This window comes from Phalaenopsis equestris, unplaced genomic scaffold (assembly GCF_001263595.1).
Source record: "Phalaenopsis equestris unplaced genomic scaffold, ASM126359v1 Scaffold000256, whole genome shotgun sequence".
In the NCBI taxonomy this organism is placed as follows: Eukaryota; Viridiplantae; Streptophyta; class Magnoliopsida; order Asparagales; family Orchidaceae; genus Phalaenopsis; species Phalaenopsis equestris.
This window is the reverse complement of record NW_018164698.1, coordinates 1241078-1254818: the sequence shown is the minus strand read 5'-3', so window position 1 is coordinate 1254818 and position 13741 is coordinate 1241078. Positions and strand designations below refer to the sequence as shown.

The 13741-nt window shown below is 40.3% G+C and overlaps 1 protein-coding gene across 7 annotated transcripts in view; it reads right to left on the bottom strand.

The window, feature by feature from the left end:
• The window catches only part of LOC110024413 (formin-like protein 6), a 66434-nt gene extending 57447 nt beyond the window's left edge, over positions 1 to 8987 (bottom strand). For all 7 annotated transcript variants that reach the window (XM_020724368.1, XM_020724370.1, XM_020724371.1 and 4 more), the window contains exons 1-5: positions 8765 to 8987; positions 7971 to 8674; positions 7673 to 7894; positions 3389 to 7593; positions 2976 to 3093 (exon numbers count right to left, since the gene is read on the bottom strand). In XM_020724368.1, coding sequence (XP_020580027.1) covers positions 2976 to 3093; positions 3389 to 7593; positions 7673 to 7894; positions 7971 to 8674; positions 8765 to 8837 — 5322 coding nt within the window. In that variant the 5' untranslated portion in view covers positions 8838 to 8987. The remainder of the gene's footprint in view (positions 1 to 2975; positions 3094 to 3388; positions 7594 to 7672; positions 7895 to 7970; positions 8675 to 8764) is intronic.
• Positions 8988 to 13741: the final 4754 nt, after the last annotated feature.

The following is a 13741-nucleotide window of genomic DNA, read 5'->3' as shown; positions in this document are numbered from 1 at the left end:
TATATATATATATATTCGCCAAAATAAAAATTTCATTGATGAGAAGAAGATACAAAGGTTTTAGTGAACGGGTGCTAGGAACCCACTCACAAGGCATACAAGACTCTAAAAGATAACAAAAAATACAAGTATACCCCCAAAAGAGCTGAACAATTTCCCTAAAAGAATAAAATGGTCCATCAGAGAGCTTAATCAAGATGAGTGGGTTTTCCTCTCTCCCTAGTTCTAGAGAGGGAGTCTAACACCAAACTGTGACAAGGGCTTCCACCCGAAACGAGCAAAGCATCCTCCTGTAAATTCCTAAGTTCATTCAATTTTCTTTTTCTTTTTCTTGGTTTTGTAAACTTGTCAATCATCTTTCAAGGGTTGTCCCAACTTATCACTGAGTTGATCATCAATGGGGGCAATTTCCACCTATTGCGCACCTTGAACTTGGCACTTCGCCAAGGTTCGAGGGCCCTCAATGTCAGCAATAATTGTTTCCATAGCATATGGAGCATCATTTGGCACTAAAAGGAGAGTATCCTCATTTTCGGCAACATGAGGGGGTTGAGGCAGTGAGGGGTGCTCCTATGGGGCACAAACAGTGACAATATCCTCTCTAGTTGTAGTTTCCACTATATCAATCAATGAAATAAGTGTTTCTTGAGTAGTTAGATGAGGCACTTGAGGTTGAGGTCTCAAATTAGGATAAAGTCTGAAACATTTTTCAAGTATGTATTCAAACATCTTACAATGGGTGTAATAATATGGTCTTTGTTCCATGACAATATGTTCCCAGTACCCGTTATGTGGAGTGTCGAGCCAAATTTCATCAATGTCAAGTAAAGTGATATCTCTCTCCACAAGAATCCTGGTAACAGAAAGCCTGGTGAGATTAAAAGTGGGTATGTCTAATTTAATTGGTCTCCCAAGCATTGCCCAAATGGAATAAAGGACCTGATGGTTGAAAAGATGCAATTTAAGCCCAGATAACTTAAGTCATATCGGTATTGTAGGTGGTTCTTGATTTGGATCAAATTCAGTAGACCACTTGAGCAACTTTATAGTTTTTCCTTCAATGGTGAGGTACTTACTGTAGAAAATCCTAGCATAACCTTCGTTCGTAGTCAATTATATCATCACATGTCACTCGTCAAAGAGACACACCTATCATTGTCCTACAAGTTTGAGGTCCTACAAGTTTGCGAATAACCTTCATTTTGAGATGCTCTAATTGAAATTTTCCAATGAGTGTGAATTTGTATTTTTCAATCAGAGTAGAAACTTCGAGGCCTGAAAAATTAAGAACGATCTTACCACCTTTCCTACAAGTCCTCTTAGCAAACGAACCGTCTCAAGGGAATCATGATAGATTCGAGGAAACACCACATGGTCAACAGCAATCTCAGAGTCTCCAAGCGCCTCAACAAAATTTTTTTTGCCTAGGTACTGATTCGAGGGAGGAACAGTGGCCGTTGAAAGTAACAGAGAAAAAACAGAGAATAAATGGGGAGCTGAAGCCGAACTCCAGAAGGATCACGCTATTGTCAAGCTGAGTCGAGGAGGAAGACGAAGGAGGAGTCGGGTCGAGGAGGAAGACGAAGGACGAGCCGATCGTGTCCTGGCTGAGTGTCGAAGAAACGAAGAACAGGATCGCGCTGAAGTCGAGGAGGAAGATGAGGAAGACGAACACGCAACCCTTTCCCATCTTCCCTGAGAGGCTACGAAACTGCTCGACGAGAACCTCTACCATTCTTCTCCGAGCATGAGGAGGTGACTAACAGGTAAGGTTCTCAACATGCGGGGTATCGAGGGATACTCGAGTCTTCATGTCGCGACTTTTATATATATATATTTATGACTTTTATATATATATATAGTAGAAGCCCGATTTATGATTGTGACTTGAAAAATCAAATAAAAGTAGATTGTTGGCTATAGAAGTGTTGAAGTTGAGTTTCATTCTATATCTTTGGCAATATGTAAAGCTCTGATTTAGCATCATGCTCCGCGAGTTATATATGTCGGTCATTGTTCCTCTACAGTTATTCTGTGATAATAATGTTGTCATTAGCAGTGTTTATAATCTGATCCCATAGTAGAAGTCCGTCTATTATTGACGATCTACCTCGGGTTATTGCTCCTTCATGTGAGAAAATCTTGTCACTTGGAAAAGCAAATAAAAGTCGATGGTTAAATGTAGCAGTGTTGAAGTTGAGTTCATTCTATATTTTTGGCAATATGTAAAGCTCTTTGGTTGCGCATCATGCTTCGCGACTTATATATGTCGGTCACTATTCCTCTACAGTTGTTCTGTGATAATAAAGTCATCATTAGCAGTGTTTATAATCTGATTCAGTATGATCACACCAACCATGTAGAGATTGATCGTTGTTTCATCAAGGAGAAGCACGATTCTGAGGAAAATTTGTGTTCCCTTTATCCCAACCAGTGGTCAACACACACACAGATATCCTTACAAAAAATCTTCTTCGGCTATTGTTTGACTACTTAAAATCTAAGTTGAACATGATTGACATCCATGCTTGAACTTAAGGGAGAATTAAAAGTTATTTCTATTTATTTGTTGCCTTCTCTTTTATATTTATTTTTATTTTTTATGTATTTCCTGGTGTATGCTTTTCCTTCTTATGTTTTGAGTGTTATAAGAAAAATTTTGGGTATTATATCTTTCCTTGTTCTATATCCCTTGTATGGTATATTTATAGCCCTTTCGCTGCTCAATAATCTTATTTTGCACAATTCCCAAAATCTACAATAAATATTGCAAATTGTTTGTTCAATATTTCTGCTGTCAATATCGTGTAATTAGCTGCACTCAAGGAACACTTAACAGTACCGACCATAAATCACATTTATACAATAGCATAGAATATGATAAGGCGGAAAAGGAGAGTGTGAAAAAAAGACATTATCAATTCTTTGTTTTCAAGGGTTTATTTTCACAAGTTTGAGAAGTAAAAAAAGGTTACCAGATGCACTTTCTCTGATTTAGTAACAGATTTGCGTCCTTCCAACTTAGAGCTGTCTGGTTTTTTAACCACAGCAGAGAAAAGAGTCTCCAGCTCTAAAATGTCAAATTCCGTAGTGCTGAACCACAATCAGCTCGTTAGCAAAGAAGTAAATACTGAAAACCTACTCGAGAAGCATAAACTATAAAGTTTTAACGGTAGTACGCAGGTTTCTTAAGAATATCAAGGTGGTGAAACTTTGTATGCATTCACAGTGTCTTTTACCTGGCAAATCTTCTATGTTAAGACTAAGGTTTCAACACAGTTAACTAGAAGTAATTGAATTCTTAGGATTAATAATGACGTGAATGTAACCTACTTAGTAAATGATGAGTAGAAAGGAAAAAAAAAAAAAAGAGCTAAAAGCATTGTACCTCTGAGCATCAGCATGCTTTTGTAGTTCCGCCCATAAACTCCCTTGCATAGCTCTAGTTACTTTAACCCAATGCAATGGTTTTAAAGATGATTTTTTTATGGCTGTGGCAGAAACTCCTGCACGTGCAAATCCAAGTCCTCTTCCACCAGACATGGAACCTAATGGTGGTTGTGGCCCTCTTAAACTAGAACGTGGAGGTGGCGGTGGAGCACTTGGAGCCCTCGAAAGCATTGGAGGTGGTACACCCTCACTAGGGGTAGGCGTTGGAGATGGAGCTCCACATTGATGTCCACTAGGTGAAGGCAAAGCATCATATACCCTAGGAGGAGGCAGGGAGGGAGCTCCCTCAAATCCTCCAGGTAGTGGAGATGAAGATGGTGCTATCACATGACCCTCAGGGAGAGGAGGAGTTAGTGGTGGAGGAGATCCGCCAGGGGTAGTAGAAGGAAGAAGTGGTGGTGGTGGTCCCCTAGGTCTTCCTAGTAAAGGTGATGGTGGTGGAGCTCCATCAAAAGTAGGCAGAGGAAGAGGATGTGGTGCTCCCAGAGGAGGCAGTCGTGGAGCTCTAAAGATAGTTGGCGTTTGTGGAGATGCATGGCGAGGAGTTGGTGCTGGTGGTGGTGGAGCTACAACAGGTTCTTTGTAAGGAAGTTGAGGAGGTATTGGTGGGGATGGAGTTTGTTCATGAGAGGGTGGAGTTGAACCTTTCCCACAACCCCCTAATAGGAGAGATGGTAGAGATGGAGTTCCTTTACACCCTTTGATGACAGATGCAGATGGAAATCCAATAGGAGCAGGTGGTAGTGGAGGTGGGGGAGGTGGGCAAGTATTTGCTTTAAGCAATGGGCATGGAGTTGAAGGCCTTGGAACGGTAGGAGGAGATGCTGATGGAGATGCAAATGGAGCTTCACTCGTAGTACAGTTTAGTGGAGATTGGAAGGATGGAATGGGACAAGCTCCTGCTCCTTCATTTTTAGTTGATGAAAAAGAAGATAACGCAGGAAGCGAGATTGGGGGAACTATATGGGAAGGAGATGGGATGCTTTCACAAAAAGGGGTTAAGTATTCTTGCATAGGTGAGGAAATTGTAAATGGAGAACAGGATAGAGGTGGAGGAGCTACTGTAGAGGAAGGAACTCTTGGTACTTGCTGATATTTTGGACTCTCAGGCGCAGTTTGTTTAACTGCAGGAAGAAGGGGAGTCGCTGTAGTTGAAGCAATCCCTTGGAGATGATTTTGAGAAAATGAAGCTGGAGGTGCCTGCCCAGAAGGCGGTGGAGATCCCACGTGAAAAAGAGATACATAAGATGGTGTAATAATTTCTACATTGGAAACTTCAGATGTATTTAACTTTCTAACAGGATGCAAAGGTGACGAAAATAGACATCGCGTCATATGGCCTTTAGGAGAATGTTGAAACTCTGCAAGTGGAAAAAAAGCCAGGTGGGACGCAAGCAAATCAAAATCACCTTTCCTAACAGTAAATGGAGGTGTGAGGTTTGTAGTTGACAAGGATTTAGTAGGACTGTTGAGCTTTATAGGAGGTAAGGGAGGTAGGTAAGAAGCAAGTAATTCACTAGCACTTTGTGTTTTACTAAAAGAATGCATTGCAGGAGGACAGAATTCTCCAAGTTGAAGTGCAGAGAGGTGATTACCTGAACTGTTGGATCTGGAAACTGTTGAAGATAATGGGAGATGAATGGATTGTAGTGGTGGTAAAGGGGGAGGTGTGGGTGGAGATGGGAATGTAGCAGAGGAACTTGCAGGTTGAGGGAAGGGAGGAGGTTGAGGACTTGGTGTGGGACATGAGTGTGAAGGAAATTCGTCATTCACATGCATATGAGATTTATGTGGTGACAAAGGAGTTTCCTTGAGAAGAAAACCATAATTAGAAGAATGAGAAAAAAGAGGGCAGGACTGATAAGTTGGTGCATAGGAAAGTGTAGGGGGATCTTCTCTCGCACTTGGATGTGGCATGGGTGATATTGGTGAGGGTTGGGGTGTTGGGGATGATAGTAGCATGACTAAAGGATGTGGTGGTGGAGATGACGGGGATGGGGACTCATTGCTATTGATTGGAGCAATAAAATGGAAGGATTGAGGATAAAGAGGAGGTGGGGGTGGCGTTTGGAGAGGCTGGATTGAATCAAGTTGTGTTTGGAGAGGCTGGATTGAAACAAGTTCTCCCTCACTCAAATTTGAAAGAGGTGGGTGTGAAGCAGGTTGTAGAGGTGTAAGTGACAATGAAGAAAATTTTGAAATTTTTCCATCAATAGGAGCATTGAAATGCAACATTGGGGGGGAGGAAGGGGGATGGGACGGGAGACTGGAAAGGGAAGATGCAGAGGATTTATCGCTCACATTATTAGATGAAGAAGTTGTGGATAGAGGAAGCAACATAGGAGAGCTGCAAGAACATGGTGCTGGAGGAATGTCTTTGGATGAAGAAAAGAGTTGCAAGGTCTGTGAATGAGACACATCTAGTGATATCTGAGAGGAATTGGTTCTTGTTGGATATAAACAAAGCAAATTTGATTCAGGCATCTGTGATGACTGAGAAGAAGAAAAAGATGGTAAGAATGGTGTAGTAGCTGAATGGTAAGCTTCCTTTATCACCGATGGTGCTGAACGTGATAATTGTGGGGTTTCTGTAGCAAAAGTTAATGAATCTACAGTTTCACCTTCTTCAGGGGAAGATGTATGGGGGGCCATAGAAGTCAGCGAGTCATTGTTCGTTGATGTTAAATATGACAAATGGACATGATTATCTTCTGAATCCTTGCTAACAAAAGTATGCACAACTAAAATTTCTGCATGTTTTTCAATATTACCAGCTGATAATAGTAGTTTCCCCTTTTCTACAATGCTAACTGGATCAGACGGAGCTAACTGTGATGCATCAAGCAGTTGTTCCTCATGCTCCTTTTTATGAACATGGTCCTCTTTATTTTCACAAGAAAACTCAAGAAAAACACTATTTTGGGAAACAAAGCCATCCTCAACGCAAGTATGATTTACTTCCCTGTCCTCTATCCAATCAACATTTTCTTTGTTCCCAGACTGAACACCCTGGCTATCATGAATTGATTTCATGTTGAATTTAGTAACAATACTGCTATAAGAATTTTCCGTCTCTGAGCTTATCGTTTCATTGCAAAGCAATGGAATTTTAAAATTTTGAGCCATATCACATTGTTTTTTTCCCTTTGGGTCCAGATCAAGTTCGTTAGATGCTGATACAGCATGTTCCTCAGCTTCAAAATAATGATTTTCCTTTGTATCCTCATTGTGATAAACAAAATTGAAGTTCCCAAATTCAGAGCAGTTCATATTATGAAAGGAGCCTCTTTCGGAAAATTCTACCTTTGCTGGTTCTCCATTTTCAAAGCTCACCTCTGGTTGATGCGCGGGTTTAATTTCTAACTGATTAGTTGCATGACAAAAAGCACCTCCAACAAAGGCATTTAGAGTTGCTGGATTCACAAGGCACTTCACATCCTGTATCAAACCATTCGTTTCATACACACTCATCTCATCATCTGCCAAATTAGAATTTATTTTGGTATACGCACTGCGATCAACAAATTTAGGGGTTCTAAAATCCGGACTGGAATATTGAAAATACTGTGCTCTATTATCATAAGCTTCATCATTCTGTTTGGGAAGTTTGATTTCTAAGCTGTGTTTAGCCTCATCTACTGATACTGTGTTACAAACTACTTTCTTACAATCAAGAACAATGTTAAAAACATTTCTGAGATTTCTAGTTATGGACAAGTTCTCCTCTACAAATGCTAAATCTTGAATACATGTTTCAACAATCATGTCCAAGTTTTCATTCTCCATCCTCTGAACTCCATCACGGCTGGCTCCGAACTGTTGCTGTGTTGCCATTTCCGGCACACTTGAGTCATTCGAAATAAGCATTTCTTGTGCTGGTCCATTCTTCAGATTTTGTATAGGAGATACAAAGTGTAAATTACTATTTACTGTTTCTTCATGATCTGAAACTAATTCAGGCATACAGACATCATGTATTTTGATGGGAGTTGAGTGAAAATCCAGATCCCTTGTCTCATCATGCAAATCGGGATTGCTAAAGATCTCTTCTGCTTCAAAGAACTCCTCACCTTCCACCTCATCTTCCTTCATAGCTACGACTTGGGGGTTATTTGAACCGTCAGCAAATTCTGAAAATTTTACCTAGTGCAGTCATGAATATACTTTCAACCATCAGCACATCTTTAAAATAGACTCCACTGAAAAAGAAGCAAGCGCCTACCTCAGCCTTGAAGTTCTTAGTAAACTGGTCCTCCAAACCCCAGATGATGTCAATCTCCTCTCTATTCAGAAGAAGAACATTGTTTTGAATGAATGCTGTGTTGAACATGATCCTGAAAAGCATCTCTTCAAGTTCTAGATCTCCATCCATGTGTATGCATTCGAGGACAACATCACCTTGAATGCTGCAATGAACATCTAGTGATATCTGTGAGTCATCTTCCTGCGATTAATGAAAATTGATATAAAATTCTAAAATACCGATATGAACAACAATTTACTATAATATTATACATCACCTCTCGGAAGTTATGAACCTGTTCTTTGTTCTCTAGTGACGTGAAGAGGACTCGATGGCATTCATCAACCGGGTTAGAAGGATCCCGGCCATATACACGAACAATCGGCCTAAATCCTGTCTTTCCATCAAAATATGGAGCATCTCGAAGAATAAGACAGTCCAAAATGTATGGCACGTCACAAAGAGGCCACTGTAACCCACTGCCATTTCCTGTGATGTAACGGAGATATCTCAGATGAGAAGAAGAAGGGTTTAAGGGAGTAAGGATCTGGAGAAACTCCCTTGGAGCCTGCTTATACATCATTTCCAGAGCTCTCTCTTTTCCACTATACTGACGTCTGTAAAGCATCAGACAAGCAAGCATGAAAGAAAGCACAGGCCATCCTCCTCTTTCACAGTGCATCAGGAGAACGTTTCGCTGCCCTTCCGTTGACAGCCAGTTATCACAGAACCTTAAGAATTGGTAGACCATCCCCATGGGAAGTACTGGACATCCATGGTATCCGTCAGGATACTCAATGACACTAACATTAAAGGGAGCAAGAATTTCTGCAAGCAAATTTCTTCTTCCCTCCTCTCTGAAATTAAACACCGACAGAGAAGCATCAGGAAAATAACTCTGCAGCTGTACCATAATTTTATTCATGTAATCCTTGTATTCATCTTCTTCCAAACGTTCCGATGAAAAGCAGCAGTCGAAAACTACATTAAAAGGAAATAAATTTTACAAATGAGAATGAATTTAGAGAAAACTCACACGAGAAAATGAACGGAAACCAAAGAGAGCATTACCGTAAACTCTGTCGCCGATCTCCAGAAGCCGGTCTGGAGGCTTTCTGTAGAACAGCCTCCTGAAGAGCGCCATCCGACGGCTCCGCCTCCGGCGGCCGTTTCCTCCCCGGTACGATCCAAACCCTAACTTTCCGACGAGCTCAGATCAAACCATCGCAATGCTGGATGCAAGATTGCCCGTACAGCCAGCTTGATAACCAGAAAATTTTCTCCTGGATGAAGAGAACCGAGTTAGGGTTTCAGGGGAAGTTTGTGACATTTGCGGTTTTAAATATCTGAGGACGAGCTCCGACGAGGGATGACCAGAGTTGTTCGAAAGGTGGGAAAGGAGGATGGGAGGAGGGCGGAGCGAACCGAAGGCGCGAAATGAACGGGTCAGTTGGTCCGACTCGGAAGTTATGGACCCACTGATGGTAACCGTTAATACTATAATTTTTCGATACTGTCCGGCTAAACAGATTATCAATTTTTAACGATATTAGTATGTCTGGCCATCAGAATTCAACCTGACCGTTGATTGCTTTTACCATAGATACTTTTACTATTATTAAGAATATATTTCAAATTACTAAAAGCCTTTTGGCATCATTTTTTTTTTTAAAATTAGATTAGTTTTTATAAAACATTTATTATTTTTATTTATTAGAAATAGGCATGAAAGTTTACTTTAGATTATTTTAAGCTCACTTTTATGGAGTGTTTATTTACGTCTGACCAACATATTAAGTTGGAGTTCGATTTCACTATCCCGGCTCCTGCCTTCTGTCCCGCTCCCGCCTTCTTTTCTCGAAAAGTTGCAAACTATTCCCTTTCGATTGCGAAAGGTCACAACCGCGACCTTACGGTTTCACAAACCGTTCCTGTCTTTCTCTAACGTGAAGCGAAGCATCCCTTCGCTTGTTCTTCTTCGTGATAAAAGGCATTGTGAGGTGACTCTCCTTAGATTCAAGTCACGGTTGGTGTTCTTATTCGGCTTCCTCGGGATAGAAGGAAGGAAAGTGCAAGATGTAGTTCATTGCGATGAAGGAAGAAGAAAGAAGAAGAAGAAGATTGTTCTCCTTTGGCTTCTTCTTGGTGGTTTGTGGCAGAAGAAAAATTGGGTTTATTTCTTTTGTAAGTTTGTATTCTTCGGTGTATCTCGGTGTAGAGTTTCTTCGGTGTATCTCAGTTTAGAGAGAGATGACAGAGAGAGAAGAAGAGAGAGCAATGAAGTGAGAGTGAGAGATTCCTACTATACTATAAGTCGAGCGAGGTGATCGACTGGTGTAAATTTCTCAAGTAGTAAAATCCTCTGCAACTCCGTGGACGTAGGCAATTTGTCGAACCACGTAACTCTGTGTGTTCTTTTCTGATGTGATTTTTCTTGTTCTATTTTTTCGCTTCGTCTATCGTTCTCCTGTTTGATTTATCTATATATCTCGCACAACGGTATTAGAGCTTTGTTCGGATCTCATGAAAAATGATGATTGCAGATGAAGTGAAGGCTTTAGGAATCGAGAAACTTGATGGTACAGATTTTGGTTATTAGAGGATGCAGATAGAGGACTACCTCTATGGGAAGAAACATCATCTTCTGTTATTGAGAAAAAAGACTTGGAATCATGGATGTGGCTGAATGGAATTTGTTAGATCGATAAGTTCTGAGGGTTATTCGATTGACCATGTCGAGGTCCATTGCACACAACGTCGTCAAGGAGAGGATGACTGTATATCTCATGATAGCCTTATCAAGTATGTATGAAAAGCAATCGGCGAATAACAAGGTGTATTTGATGAAAAAGTTATTCAATTTAAAGATGGTGGAATGTGTTTCTGTTGCTCAACACTTGAATGATTTCAATACTATCACAAATCAATTGTATGTTAAAATTAATTTTGATGATGATATACGTGCGCTGATTTTGTTGGCATCATTGTCAAATAGTTGGGAAGCCATGAGGAAGACAGTTAACAGTTCCACATGTAAATCTAAATTAAAATGTGATGATATTCGTGATTTGATTTTTCTAAGAAGATTCGCAAAAAAGATTCTGGCGAGATCGCAAGTATGAGTTCGGCACTGAATGTTAACTTCAGAGGGAGATGTCATGACAAAAACTCATATAAAGGGAGATCAAAATCAAAGTTTGGTCAGCAGACAACCTGCTGGAATTGTGGCAAGACTAACCACATAAGGAGGAACTGCATGAATCTCAAGAAGATGAAGGATGATAGCACAAATGTGGTATCTAATGAAGTACAGGATGCACTACTGCTAGTATTTCATAATTTTGTTGATGATGGAGTGAAGAGAAGAGTGGGTCCGAGGCACTCATTCCTATTATTCCACAGACAGATGGTGGAGAACTACAGAGCTATGAGAAAATCTTGCAAGATAAAAGTTCTAGTAAGTGGGAGCTGGCAGAACTTTCACCAAGGAAGAAGACATTACACAACAAGTGAGAGTACAAGACTGGGCATAATGGCAGTAAGAGGTACAAGACTAGACTTATTGAAAAAGGCTTTCAACAGAGGCAAGATATTGCCCATGTAGTGAGAGTTATAAGCAGAGACAAGAGTAATCTAGGAAATAGCTTGGAGGTGCAAGTCTATTTGGACCCTACTGATATGTTGACTGAGGGTGTTACTCTTGAGAAACTGAAGTTGTGCACAGTTTCAGTTGGTCTTCTGGAGTGAAGACAGGGTTTTGAGTTGCAGAGGTGGTGGATTCAAGGTAGAGGATTCAAGTTGGAGGATTCATGGTGAATGATTCATGTTTGAAGAAAAAAGGCGACACCGCTAGTGGAGGTTATCATTTTGAGGAAGAAGATGTTGCTTGTGTATCGAACTCTAAGTGAGAGATTGTTAAGCTGGAGTTCTATTTCACGATCCCGCCTCTCACCTTCTGTCCCGCTCCCGCCTTCCTTTCGCGAAAAGTTGTGTACTGTTCCCTCTCGATCGTGAAAGGTCACGACCGCGACCTTACAGTTTCACAAACCATTCCCGCCTTTCTCTTACACGAAGCGAAGCATCCCTTCACTCCTTCCTGTTCGTGATAAAAGTCATTGCGAGGTGACTCTCCTTAGATTCAAGTCACGGTTAGTGTTCTTCTTCGGTTTCCTCGGGATAGAGAAAGTTTTCCTCATAATAGAAGAAAGGAAAGTGCAAGAGGTAGTTCCTTGCGGTGAAGGAAGAAGAAAGAAGAAGAATATTGTTCTCCCTTGGCTTCATCTTGGTGGCTTATGGCAGAAGAGAAATTGGGTTTATTTCTCTTGAAAGTTTGTCTTCTTCGGTATATCTTGGTGTAGAGTTTCTTCGGTGTATCTCGGTTTAGAGAGAGAAGAACAGAGAGAGAACAAAAGAGAGCAACGAATTGAGAGTGAGAGACTACGTGAGAGATTCCTCTTGTAAGTCGAGGTGATCGACTTGTATAAATTTCTCTAGTAAAATCCTCTGCAACTCCTTGGATGTAGGCAATTTGCCGAATCACGTAAATCTGTGTGTTTCACGTAAATCTGATCTGTGTGTTCTTTTCTGGTGTGATTTTTCTCATTCTATATTTCGCTTCGTCGATCTTTCTTCTTTTTGATTTATCTATATATCTCGCAACATAACATTAATTTTAAAGATAAATAAAATTCAAAAAAATGGGAACTATATTAGAAACAATTGAAATATAATCAAACCCTCCTTGAAGCTTATATAAACCATCATGCAAAGATAATTTTAAATAGAATTTGATTAAGATTAAAAAATCTTTCAAAATGTTACTTAAATGTTCAAATAATAAAGTTTAGAATTCAAATAGATAACTTCAATTTTTTTCAATTATTATAGATTTGTGTCAAATAGAGCTTAACAGAAAGACCTAATTAGTATTCTTAACACATCAAAACTATCATTATTCAGATATGAATTAAAAATAGATCGAGGATAGTTTGGAAAATATTTGATTGTGGCTCAAAAAGAAAAGATCATTAATAGGAAAGACAGACTCCCTTCTCAACCAAGTCATAAATGAAGCTAAATGATCCACATCCTTTCCATTACTCTACTTTTATACATTGCACAATCCTTTTCCTTTCTCTCTTTTCTAACCTAGCCTCATTCGCCGCCTTTTATAGAGGTATCCTGAGAGGGAGATTACCCTCTTGCTATAGTAAAAATGGCAGGAAGCACTTGTGGTAGTGTGGTTAGAAAATGATGGTGGGAGCAAGCTTTTTGCCATAGGTAGGAATTACCTTGTGATTTTTGGGAACCAGCTAAACAACCTCCTTTCACCCCCTCTCAAACTAAGGCTCCATGAAACTGAGACCCTCAGTCGTGGAGTGTCAGTTTGTTGGCTAGAATTTGATGACGAGGTTGAGGTGGTGATTTGGTGAAAATATTAGCAATCTAATATTGGGACATGATGTTTTTTAGGCAAATTTCTGCATATTGGATGTGTTGTGAGATATGTACTTCCTGACATAGAAATGAGACGAAAAAGAACACAAGCAAACACAGATCGTTTACGTGGTTCGATCCAACTGGATCTACGTCCACGGGAGGGAATCAATCAAATATTTCACTAAGGCAAAAGAAATGGAGAATACATAGCTTATACATAGAGATGAGCCCTCATCTTCCTTCTATGGCCTCCCTCTCAAGCGACACCTTGATACAAGGCCTCAAGATGCTCTCCTCCTCTCTAACTCTATAGTTATTCTCTTCTCCTTTGTGGTAGCTTAAGATATCTTCTCCCTTTTCTCTCCTAAGCCTCACACCCTTAAGATTTCTTCCCTTTTCTCTCCTAAGCCTCACACCCTTAAGATTTCTTCCCTTTTCTCTCCTAAGCCTCACACCCTTAAGATTTCTTCCCTTGCTCTCCTAAGCCTCACACCCTCTCTATTTATAGAAGCAAGAGAGTGATTGGTGGGAGGTAGGTGAGCGGTAGGTGAACAGTAGGTGAACGGTAGGTGAGATGTGGTAGGTGAGCGGTACCACATTACAAAAGTG